This window comes from Buteo buteo, chromosome 12, assembly GCF_964188355.1.
Source record: "Buteo buteo chromosome 12, bButBut1.hap1.1, whole genome shotgun sequence".
NCBI lineage: Eukaryota > Metazoa > Chordata > Aves > Accipitriformes > Accipitridae > Buteo > Buteo buteo.
The window spans coordinates 28,969,075-28,983,417 of NC_134182.1; the positions used below are offsets into that span (position 1 = coordinate 28,969,075).

The 14,343-nt window shown below is 33.9% G+C and overlaps 1 protein-coding gene across 5 annotated transcripts in view; it reads left to right on the top strand.

Moving 5' to 3' along the window:
• CEP170 (centrosomal protein 170) overlaps nucleotides 1-14,343 on the top strand; it is a 104,757-nt gene that overhangs the window by 30,834 nt on the left and 59,580 nt on the right. For all 5 annotated transcript variants that reach the window (XM_075043186.1, XM_075043185.1, XM_075043183.1 and 2 more), the window contains exons 3-7: nucleotides 309-398; nucleotides 6,167-6,245; nucleotides 6,871-6,929; nucleotides 7,041-7,203; nucleotides 9,346-9,480. In XM_075043186.1, coding sequence (XP_074899287.1) covers nucleotides 309-398; nucleotides 6,167-6,245; nucleotides 6,871-6,929; nucleotides 7,041-7,203; nucleotides 9,346-9,480 — 526 coding nt within the window. The remainder of the gene's footprint in view (nucleotides 1-308; nucleotides 399-6,166; nucleotides 6,246-6,870; nucleotides 6,930-7,040; nucleotides 7,204-9,345; nucleotides 9,481-14,343) is intronic.

Below are 14,343 nucleotides of genomic sequence, written 5' to 3' on the forward strand. Positions count from 1 at the left end.
ATGGTGAACTGGAAAAAAAAAATCTTTGGATAACATATGGCTGGATCTGGCTTGTAATCACATTTGGGGAAGCATTAAGAAAATAATTCTTCTGAATTAATTTTAGGATTCTGCTATGGGCACCCAAAGCCAGAGTTGGGTGTGGTTAGAGATTGAGTTTTTTCATATGTGGGACTAACTTTTTTATATAATTTGAATAATTGTGCTATGTAGAAAAAAATAATCACGCTACTTTAAAAAATAGCCATTAATGATCTGTTTTTGAAATACCTTATCTCATTTTGTATAAATTTTTTTATGTGTTTTAGTCACGAAGTGTGGACAAACAACATGCTGTACTTAACTACGATGCCTCTACAGATGAACACTTGGTGAAGGATTTGGGCAGCTTGAATGGGGTAAGTTGACGTCAGAAATGGATAGCTCCCCATAGTCTTTAATATGTTTGTTTGGTTGGGGTTTTTTGGGTTTTTTTGCTGTTTGTTTGGGTTTTTTTAGTAAAGAGAGTATGACTTAACAAGTGTACATTAATATCTGTTTAATGCAAGACTGGAAATGGATGAACATTCAAAAGGAAATGGTACTTTTTGCAGGGGTTTTCCACTGCATGTTATTTAAGGGCTGCAGTAAATTCCATTAATAAGAGGGCCTTGGCAGTAGGAAAAAAACTCCAAAAGAATAAAAAGGAATATGTTACTCTTGTGTATTTCAGAAATGTAGAAAAAAAAAAATCTTGATTATATTGTTAAAAAAAAAAAAGTGGAGGAGGGATTTCAATCTCTACAATGTCTGGTTAAGAAATAGATTTTTATTTCCTATGCTATTCCTTTTTTCTCCTTTTTTCATACAGAGAAGAATGTTAAACTGTACTTCATATGTGGAAAAAAAATTAAGTATGCAATAACCATGTTGTCTGTAAAACTATTTAATTAATTCTGTATTTGCATTTAGTTTTTCAGTATCCTTTTTGTCAAAATGGCTATGAATAATGTGTGTCAAATTATTACAAACTAATACAGGAAAAATGCGAAGTTATGAGCAAAATAAAGTTTCGTATGACATTTTACATTTTAAGGCTTTTGTAGCAATTGTGTATACAATATTCAAGGTAAGCTTCATCTTTTATAAATGTTTTGAATATTATAATAGATTATTAAAAACTTACTATGTCATATTTCAGTAGCGCTTTAGATACTTCATGAGCTGTTTATACACACTAGTTATGGTTGTTATTTTATATAACTAAATGTTTGGCTGTGTCATGAATGTGTACAGAATAAAATTGTGAGTTCATCTGTGGTTGCTTGTTTGAATTAATATTTAGAAAGCTACTGGTAGTGTATAGCTTTGTCAAATGTTTAAAAATTAGAAGATGAAGAAGAAATCTCAAGTTACTGCCTGTTAGCATTGATTTAGGTTTTGGGTGTTTGATCCTGGAGTGCATTTCAAAATAAAAACCCTGTTAGCCTGTCTCTATTAGCTTTTCTGTATTTTAAGGTAACTAACTCAGCCTTGCAAAGAGTCAGTCTCAACTCCACGTGAAACCAGTGTAACCTGTAGGGTTATATCCTTTGAACAGTTGTAGACGTATAAGAACTCTACTCCTTAAATATTTAATATACCTCTGTATTTTGAAAGTCAGTGCACTGTTTCAAGGCAGTGATCAAAAATGAATTCAGCACATAGTCATTTTTTGCTGAGCCATTTGATTTTTATTCCCTAATTCTACATTGTTCCTGTAGGCAGTAAGGCATACCTTCAGATTTTCATTGCCTTTTCACAAAACTTGAATTTAATAAAAATATATGTTAAAAGGCCTTCATTTGACTTGTTTCTTTGCCTCTGATAAAGAGCTTTCAGTTACTTGCTTTGCTTGATCTGATTCATTCTCAAGTTTGAGGTGTCAGTTGTTCTATAGCTGTTTACCCAGATACATCAAAGAAACTCTTTCTTCCCACAGTTTTGGGATGGGCAATATTAATTAGGAGTTCAATCCTTGCTCTTTGTCTTTGTAGTGCTTCTCTTACTATCTCTTTCCAACTGTGCTTTTCTTACATACCTCTAACTACCTGGTTTCAGGTCGAAAGAAGAAACACATGATTTTGTAACACCGTGCTTAATTGTGTGGCAGAACAGTGTATGCAATGCCTCTGTACCATGCGGTGAACTACGAACTAGGCAATAACTCTTTTAGTCTAGCTACCATTTCCACTGAGACCACCACCTTCCTAACAGCCAAGTTCTTCCTTTAGTGCTTCACCAGCTTCTCCCATTCTTATTTTGTTTGCTTCATGAAAAGCAAACATTTGGTTTGGGTCTCCCTGGTTAGTCCCATTTCTTTGGAGAACAGGTATATACTTTCCTAAGTATACAAGACCACTCCGTTCCTGGTGTAATGCACTTTAACCACTCAAGATAATTCAGAGTTTAAGGGGGGATGTCTGTGACCAATACATAGGGCTTTTGGTTTGAGTTTTAGGAGTCCCAAATAATTTCACAAGATGAACTGTAATTGCACCTGATGCCCTAATGCTTAAGTATTCTTATCTGTATGGTTGATTCACACTTAGTTTAGTGAAAAGGTTACAGCAGTCTTCATTCTGGACTTCATACATTTAGACTTAAAAATAAAGCAAAAGTAAATTTTCATCAGATTTACACAATGTAAAGTTTTATTTCTAATAATCCATCATGATGACTCCTGGTCATTCCTGCTTATCTTTTTACTTCATACAGAAAAGATTAAGGAATTTCTCTTTTCTGAAGAAAATATGTACAGTTGCTAAGATACAATCTATTATTTCACCAGTATCCACAGAATTCAACTGTATTTTCTCCTTTGACTTGTGATCTCAAGAAAATACCAGAAAAGTTATCAAACATCCACGGCCTTGTTGAATAAAGTTCTTCTCAGGGATGTTTACAGAATAGTGATGTCCTTTCACACTGATGTTTTAGGGCTGGGTTGCAAAATGCTCAGCAAACTTTGTGAAAGCTTAAAGAGCATTGACTGTCCCTATTTGAAGAATAAAGCTTTGGAAGTCATGTGAATATATAAAAATGGTGTATAGAGTGATTTAAAGGGGGAAAAGGATTCCTTGTTTACTTAGTAACTAGCTTTTTCAAGCTAGCTTTGTCTTGCATCCCAAAGCCTGTGGTGGTATTTTAAAACTCCAGTGGCAAAACAGCTAAGGCTTGTGTATGCCATCAGGTCAGTCATGAGGATGTCTGTAGACTGCACACACTGCCTTCAGAGTTCTCTGGGTTGAGTATATTGCATGCAGATGGATTTCAGAACTCTGACCTGGGAGGAAAAATGTATACATACACATGTACATACATGTCCGCAAGGTGGCCTAAATTTTGTTGACTCACTAAAATTCAGGCTGCCTTGATAGTCTTCACATGGGTTTTTGTTCTTGATTCTCACAATGTTAAAGTGGAATAGATATGCGTTAAACACAAGTTTTGTGCTTACAAATCAGTAAATAGTTGTACCTTTAATTCTTATTTCTCATGGAAGAGATAGGTAAGCAATCTTTTAAACAATGAAATATTATTTTCATTTAGTAAAAGAAAATAAAACAGAAAACCCCTTTACTATTTGTGGAAAGAGCCTTGTTGCTGTCTTTCCAGACTTTACCTAATACTAGATTTAGATGAGCAACACAAGCGTTCAAAGATTCAGATTCTTTGCTTACTTAATTATTCAGGGGCTTGGGGATTTTTTTGTGTGTGTGCCCTTAACTTCAAAGTGCTTAAAAAATGGTGTATTTCAGCTGCTACATTCCTTAAAAACATGTATGCGTTGTTGTAGAATTCTTAAGTTAGAAGTAGGATGATCCTGTGGGGTTGCGATATTCTGAGTCCCCCAAACTGGCACAAACCAACAGTAAATGTGTTTCAGAAAGATACCCTGGATATTTAATCTCCTATCTGTAGTATTAATATGTAGTAGTTATGAAAAGTAAAAATGAGCAAGAAGCTGTAAATTTTTTAAGGTATGGGAAAATATACGACTGATAAATAATTCATAATATAATGTGACGGTTTCATACCAGCTAATCCATAAATATTTTATTTGCTTTGAATTTGCCCTAAATTAAGTCTTCATTTTGTATTTTAAAAGAAGATGAAGGAAGTTACACCAAGGAAAAAGAGACTTTTCACATATAGCTGGTTATTTGTGTTTCTTACAAGGAAGATGCTACATTCTTTTAAGTCCAGATGTTGTAGTCTTCTCAGGTGAAAGGAGAGGGAAGATTTCAAGAAAGCCAGGGGAGAATGTAGGGGAGAGGAACTCAGAGTGTAAATTGTAGCTTCTTAATGCAGATTTGAATTGAGCCTTGAGGAATAGTTTAAGGCAAGATGCTGTGCAGGTTTTTTGTCAGCTCACTGTAGAAAGATTCTTCAAAGATCTGTAACTCTGAAAGCATCTTAAATATTATGCAGGGTTACATTTACTGTTTTCTTTCTTTCTTTGTAGCCTGATCTCTAGTTTTTGTAATTGAGAGCTTAATATTCTATTCTGCTAGACAAAACATGTCTTTGCCCCTTTATATTTCTCTATCACCGAGTGAATTCAGAAGGTACTGACATGCTAGAGCATTTTCTCTGAAGGTAACAAATTCAGTTTAGGAAACAATTCATTTTCACAGTCAGAGATTCAGCCTAATTTGGAGAGTTCTAAGAGCAGTGGTATGACTCAGGATGAGCAGAAGGGTCAGTATGAGAGCTGTCATTGGGAGGTGGCAGGTTCTGGGACAAGTCTCAACCTGAAGGTTTAAGCATCCTCTCCAACGGCAAAAGGGCAAGTTGTGAGAAGAACACTCTCAGCTCCTGATACCCACTCCTACCTTAGTGTGTTATCATCCTTTGTTTCTGGTATCTGAAGTCACCACATGCAACTTCAAGTCTTGCTGATGTTAGTAACCTGGGCAGTTTGCTTGACACTGACAGCCTACCTTCCTAAGACTGTAAATCAGTCTTTAAAGATGCAGATCAGCTCCAATGAAGGAGTAAACTTCCCCCCCCCCCCAATGCCCTGGTTCTTGCAAGGGCTTGTGTCTGTTTTAGAATTTTATGTAGATGGCTTTCTAGAATTTCCTTTAGGGCTTGAATAATCTAACTTCAAGCCCTATTTATGTTCATTTAGTTTTTTTCCCACAGAGATGAAACTGTTTTCCAATTCTTCCAAACTAGATCTCTTGAGATCCATTTTGGCTTGAACGTGTATTATTTTTCCTCCTTGCTGCCTCTGTAATTAGTCATTGTATATATATCAGGTGTTCTCTTGAAATTTATACCAGCATGTTTTTGCAAATTCCTTACTTTTCACTGTTAGGTTCAATCTGGACCTTGAAATCGGAGTGATTGGTAATCTCTACTGCCTGTAACAGCCAACTGGTATGGCTGGTGAAATTGGGTAAACTTTCAGGTGCATAAATCCTTCTCCAAATCACTGAAATCTTGTCTAATTTCTCCAACTGTGTTTCCAATAGTGATTTCAAGGAGGAGAGGGTTACTTACTATACAGTAACTGAATTTTCAAAAGGTATTGTCAAACCTGTGGAATTTGCTCTGCTTTGCTGCTAGCTGGTATAATAATGTTATTTCTTCTTAAAAATATTGTTATACTTACTCTTTCAAGAGTCGCAATATATTGAACTCTTCATCACTGCTATTTGGAGTCACTCAGATGCACTTGGTCCATTTTTCCTTTAAGTCCCTTGACAATATTTAGAAATAATAAGCTTCCTCAGAACCCTCATATTGAATGTTAAGTGCTGTACGAATGTGATGATAAATGAATTCTGACAGCTAATTGGGATCGAAAAAGCAAACTACAGGAAAAATAGTGAGTGGAGGTACTAATCTGAGGGAACATTAACGATTCAGTAAATACTGCTAGCAAGATTAAACTTGTGAGAAACTTTTCAAGGCCAGTGTGATGTCAGCAGCCTGGTTAGTGACTGGTGTTTAACCTTTCTTTTGAAATATTCTGTGAAGCAGGTGGCAATTTGAGCTTAAAGTTTAATTCCCCAGTGAATCACCAGTAGACAATTTGTGGTGCTGGAAACTGTCTTATAAAATTATTTAAATCATTTGTCATTTTATTATTTTGGAATTCAACAGTATCTCTTTCTGTCCTCATTTATTTCTGTAGACGTTTGTGAATGATGTGAGGATTCCAGAACAGACATACATCACTCTGAAGTTAGAAGATAAATTGAGATTTGGATATGATATCCTTGTCATAAAAATGCACAGTGTCAGGACATGCTTTTCTTGTTAAAAGTATGGTTGTGTTAAACGAAGGGTTGTCATACTATTTGAGAAGCAACTTTGAAATAATTATTTCTCTCATTACTACAAAAATGCCTATATTAGAGAAAATGGTGGGGTTTAGAATACTGTACCTTGGTCAGAACTATTGATAAAGTACATTTCATTGTTTCTCGCTGCAAGAAATGTCTACTTCCAATTACAATTTAAAACCTAATGTGTAACTTCTGTGTTGCTAAGAAACATTACTTTTCTTTGAGGCAAATACACAAATATTTGTATTATATGAGATTGTATACAAGTAGAGAAGATTGCAAATAATTACTCAGCAAACTACTGAATGAAAAAAAAAGAACTTATATTATTACAATGTTAAGGTATCTATTCAGTGTTCTATTTACAAATAGTAAATAATTGTATTGCGTGTTTGCTTTGAGTATGATTGTACATGCTAGTCGTAACAGTGACATATTAGTAGAAGTGTCACCATTCCAGTGGTGAAACAGGCTGCAGAACTGTTGCTTTTCTGTAAAATTCTCTTGTGAATTGAGAAATCTTTCCAGTATTTTCCTTAGCATTTCCTACATACTAATCTTTTTACTGTTGTCAGGGGAGAGATGAGAGTCCCTGAAGAAGCACTTAAGGTAACAACGTGCAGTTCCTAGATATTCTTCTGTCATTGTGTAGTTACTGATAACATGGTGGGGTTTCCACTCTCTGAGGGTGTTTTTTTTCCTCTATTTAATGTTATGTAGCATGAAAAATTCACAAGCCAACTCCAATTATCCCAAAAACCTTCGGAGGCAGAAGGATCGAAGCAAACCAGCTCCAAAAGCTCAGAGTCCAAGGTAACAGACTCCACAGCTGAAGTGCACCACAAAACTACAGAAGCACTGAAATCTGAAGAGAAATCAATGGGTAAGGTTCAGTTTTGCTGCACAAGCACACAAACTTGGAAAGGATATTCATTTGCTTTGGTGTAGGATGCTTGTGAAATTCTGTAGATGGTTAAAACTCCACATATGTGAAATTTTAAACATACTTTAAGTGTAATTAATAACTTTCAGAATTTAATTTCTGCCTTTTTTGCTGTGGCATCCACATGTTAAGAAAACTCATAAAGCGACATTTAATCAGCATTTATTAGGTTTTTTTGGCATTTCTCTTTTCCGAAATCACAAGCTTTCAGCATTTGTGCTATTCTTTGTAGTTTAACCAAAAATATTTTTCAGGAATACTTTGTACTTTTTACCACCACCCTTGTCAAGTGCTCTTTCTCTCTTTTTTTTTTTTTTTTTTTAAACGGGTGGGGGTTTTGTTTATTTTATAGATATTAGCATTCATTGTTAGATGCCTCAGGATAGAACCTAAGTGTTCCATTGTGGTTTAAAAATTTGTAGCAACTGTAGCTTTGGTCTTGTTTCTACATCATCTTTCATGTTTATGTTATGTGTCATGGTGGCTCCGCTGCGGCTGTCTTAACTTCAGTGTGAGGCTTGCTAAAGTTTATTGTTCATCTTATAGTAACTTGCTGTGTTACCTGTTACTACAGGAGATAACCACAAGAATTAGAAAAGAATCAGGTATTGTTGCTTCCTTAATATGGAGCTGACTTAGGTCTGACTCCTTAGGTCAAGGCTGTACAGTTTTGTTTAGGTTTAATCCATTCTTCTGGAAGACACACTTCACAAAGTTCTTTTCCCCACATAATAGGATTCTGTGGTTTCTTGGCTGATATAGCATCCTATTAAGGGTACATAAAGCCTATGCGTTACTTCAGTGTTCCTATTCAATATGGCTTTTCAGCATTTGGGTTCTCTTAATTTTTCATAAAGTAGCACAGTGGGGTTTTTTATACTCATCTTCCATTTGTCTTTTCACTCTTCCAAAAAACAGTCAAAGTTAACGATAGGGATTTATATTTGAGTGCAACTCTCAGAAGCTTTTTGGGGATTGATTCTCTCACTGTTGCTGTATATTTGCATAACTGTTTGCTAATGCTAATTCAGTGCACAAGTTTCAGCCGTCAAGTTTTTAAAAACAATTGAGTATTGACTAAACTGTAATGCTTTTTAAAAAAAGTACTTAGTATCTTCAAATCATATTGAAACTTTTGGCATGGCTATGAAATTACATATCGTCTTCGGAATGGTAGTGAATAAAACATTGAATAAAAATGTTGAAATTCATGATAGGCAAAGTAACAGACAAGCTACTAAGCTGGATTTGAACAGATCATGTTATTTTATAGAAAGACTGTTTAAAGTATCTTCAGAACATCTGTATGATACTAGAATAGCTAAATCTCAGTAGGGTGAAGTATTCTTCCAAGAGATCAGGTCAAAACTAATCCAGTCATTTATCATCAAGGTAGAAATCTTACTTATATCGGTGGGTTTTTTTCTTATTTAATCTTTATGTTTAAATGTGTTTAATCATGTATATACATCCAGTGTAAGAAATAGCATTTTTAATTGTATTGTAATTTAACTATTATCTCTTTTAAAAAAGAAAATTAAAAATGGTTCTGCTCAGTAGTGTTTTACACAAGGTAACTTTCAGCACTCTGTAGTAGTTGTCAGCAGTTTGGAACCTTGGCAACATTGCAAAATTTGATCAGTTTTTCATGCAGTGAGTTCAGATTTCATTGAAAGGTCAACGTGGGTAAAAAGTGAGAATCTTCTCACAGAAATAGCAGCAGACAGCTTTCAGGAATGTACTGCTATACTGATGACTTTAAACTGAAAGCAGAAAATAATGTTTACAGATATATCAGGGTAACAATAAGACATGTCACCTGCCTTTGCGTAAACATTTGTGCCAGAAGTTTTGATCAGGTCATTACTAAGCTTTTATATTTAGAACCCAGATCAGTTATCCAGCCTCCAAGTTTGTTTTGTATTTAGGCAAATGCATGCAACCAATTCACTTCAGCTTCCAGGAGAAATGATCCAAGCAAATGGCTCTCTCTTCATGTTATTTTAACCTAAATATCACAACTACATAGAAAAGTAATTTCTAAAGTAATTTTCTAAAAGTAATTTTGGGCTGATTTTATAGATCTTTCTGCCATGCCTCGTGGGACACCTTTGTATGGACAGCCAGCCTGGTGGGGTGATGATGAAGCTGATGAAAAAAGTAGTTGTAAGCCAGATAGCAAGCATGAAGAAAAAATGCGTGAGACGGGGGCTTCGGGTAAGTCTGTTGTCTTATTTTTGTGTTGTTTGTTGGGGTTTTTTTTCTATAGTAAAGTGCATATATTCTTAACTATGGACCTAAACAGATATTGGTGTTCGGAAGTTTCATAGACAGTTTGCAGAGATGAAAGCCTATTAAGATTAAGTTAGTTTAAAAAACTTTTTCTGTGAGAAACTATGCATTTCCAGAGACAAATTTAATGTATAATGTATCAGTTTTCTAGTATATAATGCAATTTCTTATCAGTAAATATAGAAGATAACAGTAGTTGAACCAGTGTGTCTTATCAATTTAGTCTATATCTGTCGCTTTATATGCTTAAAATTAGAGATTACATAGGGATAATTTATAAAAATAATTTGTGAAAATAAATGGTGATACATTATTTTTGTATTCAACTTCAAGCTATATAAGGTGATCTATGCTAATATTTTCTCCTGTAATTCAATAATGCTGTGTTAAGGGAATTGCATTTCATAGTTCTTGCAGTAAACATTTGCATAGTCTAAAGTTAAACTGGTAGTGTTTATTTCCCCATAATACAGACTTCTTTTTAGTTAGCTTGTCTATACAGAGTATGTATTGCCAAAACTTAAATCTCAATGCCTATAATTAGGCTTCTAAATCTATCATCAGGCATATAAATAAAGTGAGTGCTATTCTAATAAAAAGAATAACCTTAAAACTTACTCAAGTTAGGACAAAATTCAACCATGTTTGTATAGCTGTTTAGACACATATTTAAGGCCCAACAGTTTTAAGTTTTGTGGTTTTTTAAGTACTTTATCTGAGGTGGGAATTTCTCTGTTCCTGTCATAGTAGTTGCCTTGGTTGTCGTGAATCCTATTTTGCAGGAATTGGAGTAAACTCTAAGAATGTGTAAAATCAAATTAAACTAACGCTTCAATGTAACGAAGTCAGCATCTTTGGAGTTGTCGTTAAAGGCTATGACAAAAAGTTCTTTTTCATATTAGTCTAAAGTTATCACGACTCAGACAGTATAGTAGGACTGTTAAGATTTGGACTAGTAGAAGGAAACCAGGTGAAAACATTTAAATTAGTAACAGGTTTTGTGCAACTTAAAGAACTTAGTTGCCTATAAAAGAACTCCATCATAATTCAGTACAGTTACGGAACACTTTCTTATTTGGTTAGTTTTTTGGTGAAAAACTTCTCTACCGTACGCAGCATGAGTAGAGTATGCTACTGTGTGCTCCTATGGAGGCTTTTTAGCTACAGGCTTAATACCCTACATTAGTAATCTGTAACTATACAGTTCAAATCTTGTCTAGAAATGTGTTCTTCAAACACTTTTAAGCATTCCTAATGAATACAGATTTGGTTCCTAATGGCAATAATAATGAGAAACAATGACTGTTAGATGTTCTTCCACTTCCATTTTTCTCAACAAAATAGAAAAGCGCGTGTCATCAGTTACAAAGAAGAAGTCCTTGCCTTTGAGTTGTGCCATCAGTAGACTTGATAGCCACATGATTCTCCTTGCTTTCCAGATTACAGGAAGCATTAACTGTTGGCTGTGAAACCTGTCACTCTGTATGTTGCTTTATATGCCAAAACAGGGATGGTAAAGTCTCTAGTATCTGTGGTTTTATTGCTTAGATGCCAATGTCTGTAGCAAACTAGTGTAACAAAAATAAGAATTCATCAAGCTTTTTATACTCACATGTATCTATCTACATTGTTTTAATTTAAAAAACATGCATGTTATTTGCCCTCATTAAATACAGGGTTATTAAAAGTAATATCCCGTAGTCTGTGGTTTTGATGCCATGCCATTAACAAGGTATGACGCAAGATTCCAGCTTCTATTTAGTAGCGTACCTATTCTTATTTTTTCATCATTTTAAATTGCTTTTTCAGAAGCAATATTGCATCAAACGGTTTACATGCTCTTGTATTTATTTTATCAAGAGCTTTTTCAGCAAGCGATCAGTGCTTCTGTCTTAGTTCCCGAGTTCAAAGAAAAATAAGATTCCAATTTCCTCTCAAAGTAATCAAGGAGGTGCAGTCTGTTTCAGTAGTAGATGAAAATATATTTGTTCTAGACATAACTTCAGTAATGGGGATATTTTTGACATGCTTTGCCTTAGTGAAGTCGTCATAAGGTAAATGATTAATAGATAAGATGGACTAATATTTTCTACACTGTTTAACTGATTTTGTTTGTTTGTTTTCCGTGTATATATACACACTATAAATAAAAATAAAATTTGGGCATGGAGCCTTCTCAGCAAATAAAACATTTCTTTTTTTTAAAATGTGCAACATGTTAGAAATCCCTTTTGTTTATGTTGTTGTTGTTTAATCATGAATTTATTTCCTACGAATAGAATTAATCTAAGTAGAGTGTAGGAATAGCTTCTATTTCCTCAAACTGAACAACTAATAAATCTGCAAGAATGGAATTCAGTTTGAATAAGTACATACTAAACAAAAGCTTATGTGAAATGTTATAGGAAGACACTGCTGGGAAAAAAACAAACCCTGACATTTTTGCAAAACAATTTCATTTGGGAGGATGTAGAACTATAATTCCTTGTATAGACAAGTGATTTATTTATCTTGATCACTTAATCTCTGAGTAGACATTAGTCGTATGTTTTACTAGTCTGTTTTTTGACTGTTGTAGATGTTCTTCTAGTAGTGTTGGCAGATAGCCTGAGAAGACAGACCAGATAAGAGTTGACATTTGCCTCTATGGAAACATTTCCTCAATCTCAGAACACTAACTATGTCTGTGTAGAAGTGTGCAAAAAAATATCCTAAATGTTTTAGTACAATTATAAAATAAAGACATAAGCTTTTGGGGCCCCTTTGGCCTACAGTTATACTCCATGAAAACATTAAATTAATTTTCAACAAGTTAGTATGCGTTTTCCTCATGCACTTAGGTTTTATAACATAGATGAATATAATGATTGGAAATCAATATAAAGAAACAATTTAATGAAAGGAAATTAGAAGCTTCACAAGACTGTCATGTTTGGATATCTTTTAAATGAAAATGAACTTTAATAAAAAACGTTCAAGATTGATGCAGTTATTTGTTCTTTCGTGAGCTAAATTGTATTAAGTATTTAAAACACCGATTTGGACCATGCTTCTTAATATAAACTGCCAAAAAGTAAGTACATTACAGGTGAATTCATGTACATAAGTTCTTAAACTTTTTTTTCAGTAACTCAAATCAATAAAACCTGATACCATTGTAACAAATTAATCCTATGAAGAATCTGCTTCATGCTTTAATGATTTGGTACATGATTATTCACTGAATAGAAGAGAAGGCATGAATTATAACAGATGGAGCAAGGTTTAATGAGGAGATTGAAATAGATTTGTTTCTGCTAAGCCAACTATGGACAATTAGTCTTTACAATCTCAAGTTAATAAGATTATTTCAGTGTTACTGTCTTTCTATCACAACGGAAACTCACTAATGGAAATTATTTCCAAACAGAGCAGAATAGCCTGGAAAACTTTGAAAAGAAAAAACCTTTCTGCTTTTTTCAGACATGCATGTTGCTCTAATTTAATGATCCATGGATCTACTAGTCTGTATTAAAATGAACAGTTGCATATACACCTATGGTGTGACTTTATCTACACTGCAGCTGTTAAACTTACATGTTATTGGCAAGTTTACCTGGTGTGTAATTATTATTATTGCCACGTGTTACACTCTCACTTTGTGGAAAAGCAAAAACTGCGTTCTCTGCTGATCTCAGTAGTGGTTGTAGAATTTTACATCATTAATGCCTTTACCAGAAATCTAAGAAAAGATAGAAGTCATTTTTTAAACAGGCTTTAAGGATCTGAAGTAATTTTTTCCATTTGGCATGATGTATTTTTTTAATTCCAGTGTTGTGTAACAATGTGTCAGATTAAATGTTCTTTACACTTAAGAAACAGTTCATTTTAAGGTAAAGTAGGCTGACAGTTATTTTAGAAATACCAGTGTAATCAGTATGTGTAGGAGATTACACACACATGTTTAATCACTAGTATTATCATTAAAGTTCTAGAAGTTTATTCTAGAATTTTGCTGGGTTTTGGCCTGGAATATGTGCAAGTGCTGTGTATGTAAGGCTTGCTTTGCAAAACTATAGAAGTGTATGTGCATGGGATGTCACAGGGAGCTTACAGAACTTTTTAGAGCCATCACAGCAATATATTTAAGTAAGATTAGTTTTGCACTTTTTTTCACTTTTAACTCCTTTAAAGCATGCAGTTAAATGATTTATTATGAGAGGTGGGGATTTCTCTACAATACTTTTTTATATTTTTATTTAGAGCAATTTTGATATTATTTCGTAAGTCGGGTTATGACAACATTAAAAGACAAAGATCATCTTATTTAATACTAGGTGAATCGTTACATGTATTTTTTGCAGTCTTGTCTTTAAACAACAAATGAAAAATATGCTTTAACCATAAAGCAAAAAAAAACCCCTAAAAGTTAAGTGGGAAATAAAAGGTAGTAATATGGAGAGAAAGAGAAAGAAAAAAAAGAAATTCTATTAAGCATTTCAAGGCGCTAAGTTCAGCTTCTTTTCATTAAACATATCATTGCACAGTACACAATATAAAGCTAACATAAAAATATTTTGAGGTATTGTGTAAATATGATATTTTGGCTGCTTCCTATACCTTCTGCAAATAAATATTTTGCTCCAGGTTTACAGACATTTTTTCAAGAAGTGCTTTGTAAATTCCAGATCATTTTCTTTTACAGGTTTTATTCTTAAAACTGTATTTTTAAGGCAGAAAAAAAAGAACATTTCTAAAAAATCTGAAGACCATGCAAAATATTTTCTGAGGTTTCATCCTATCTTTGCA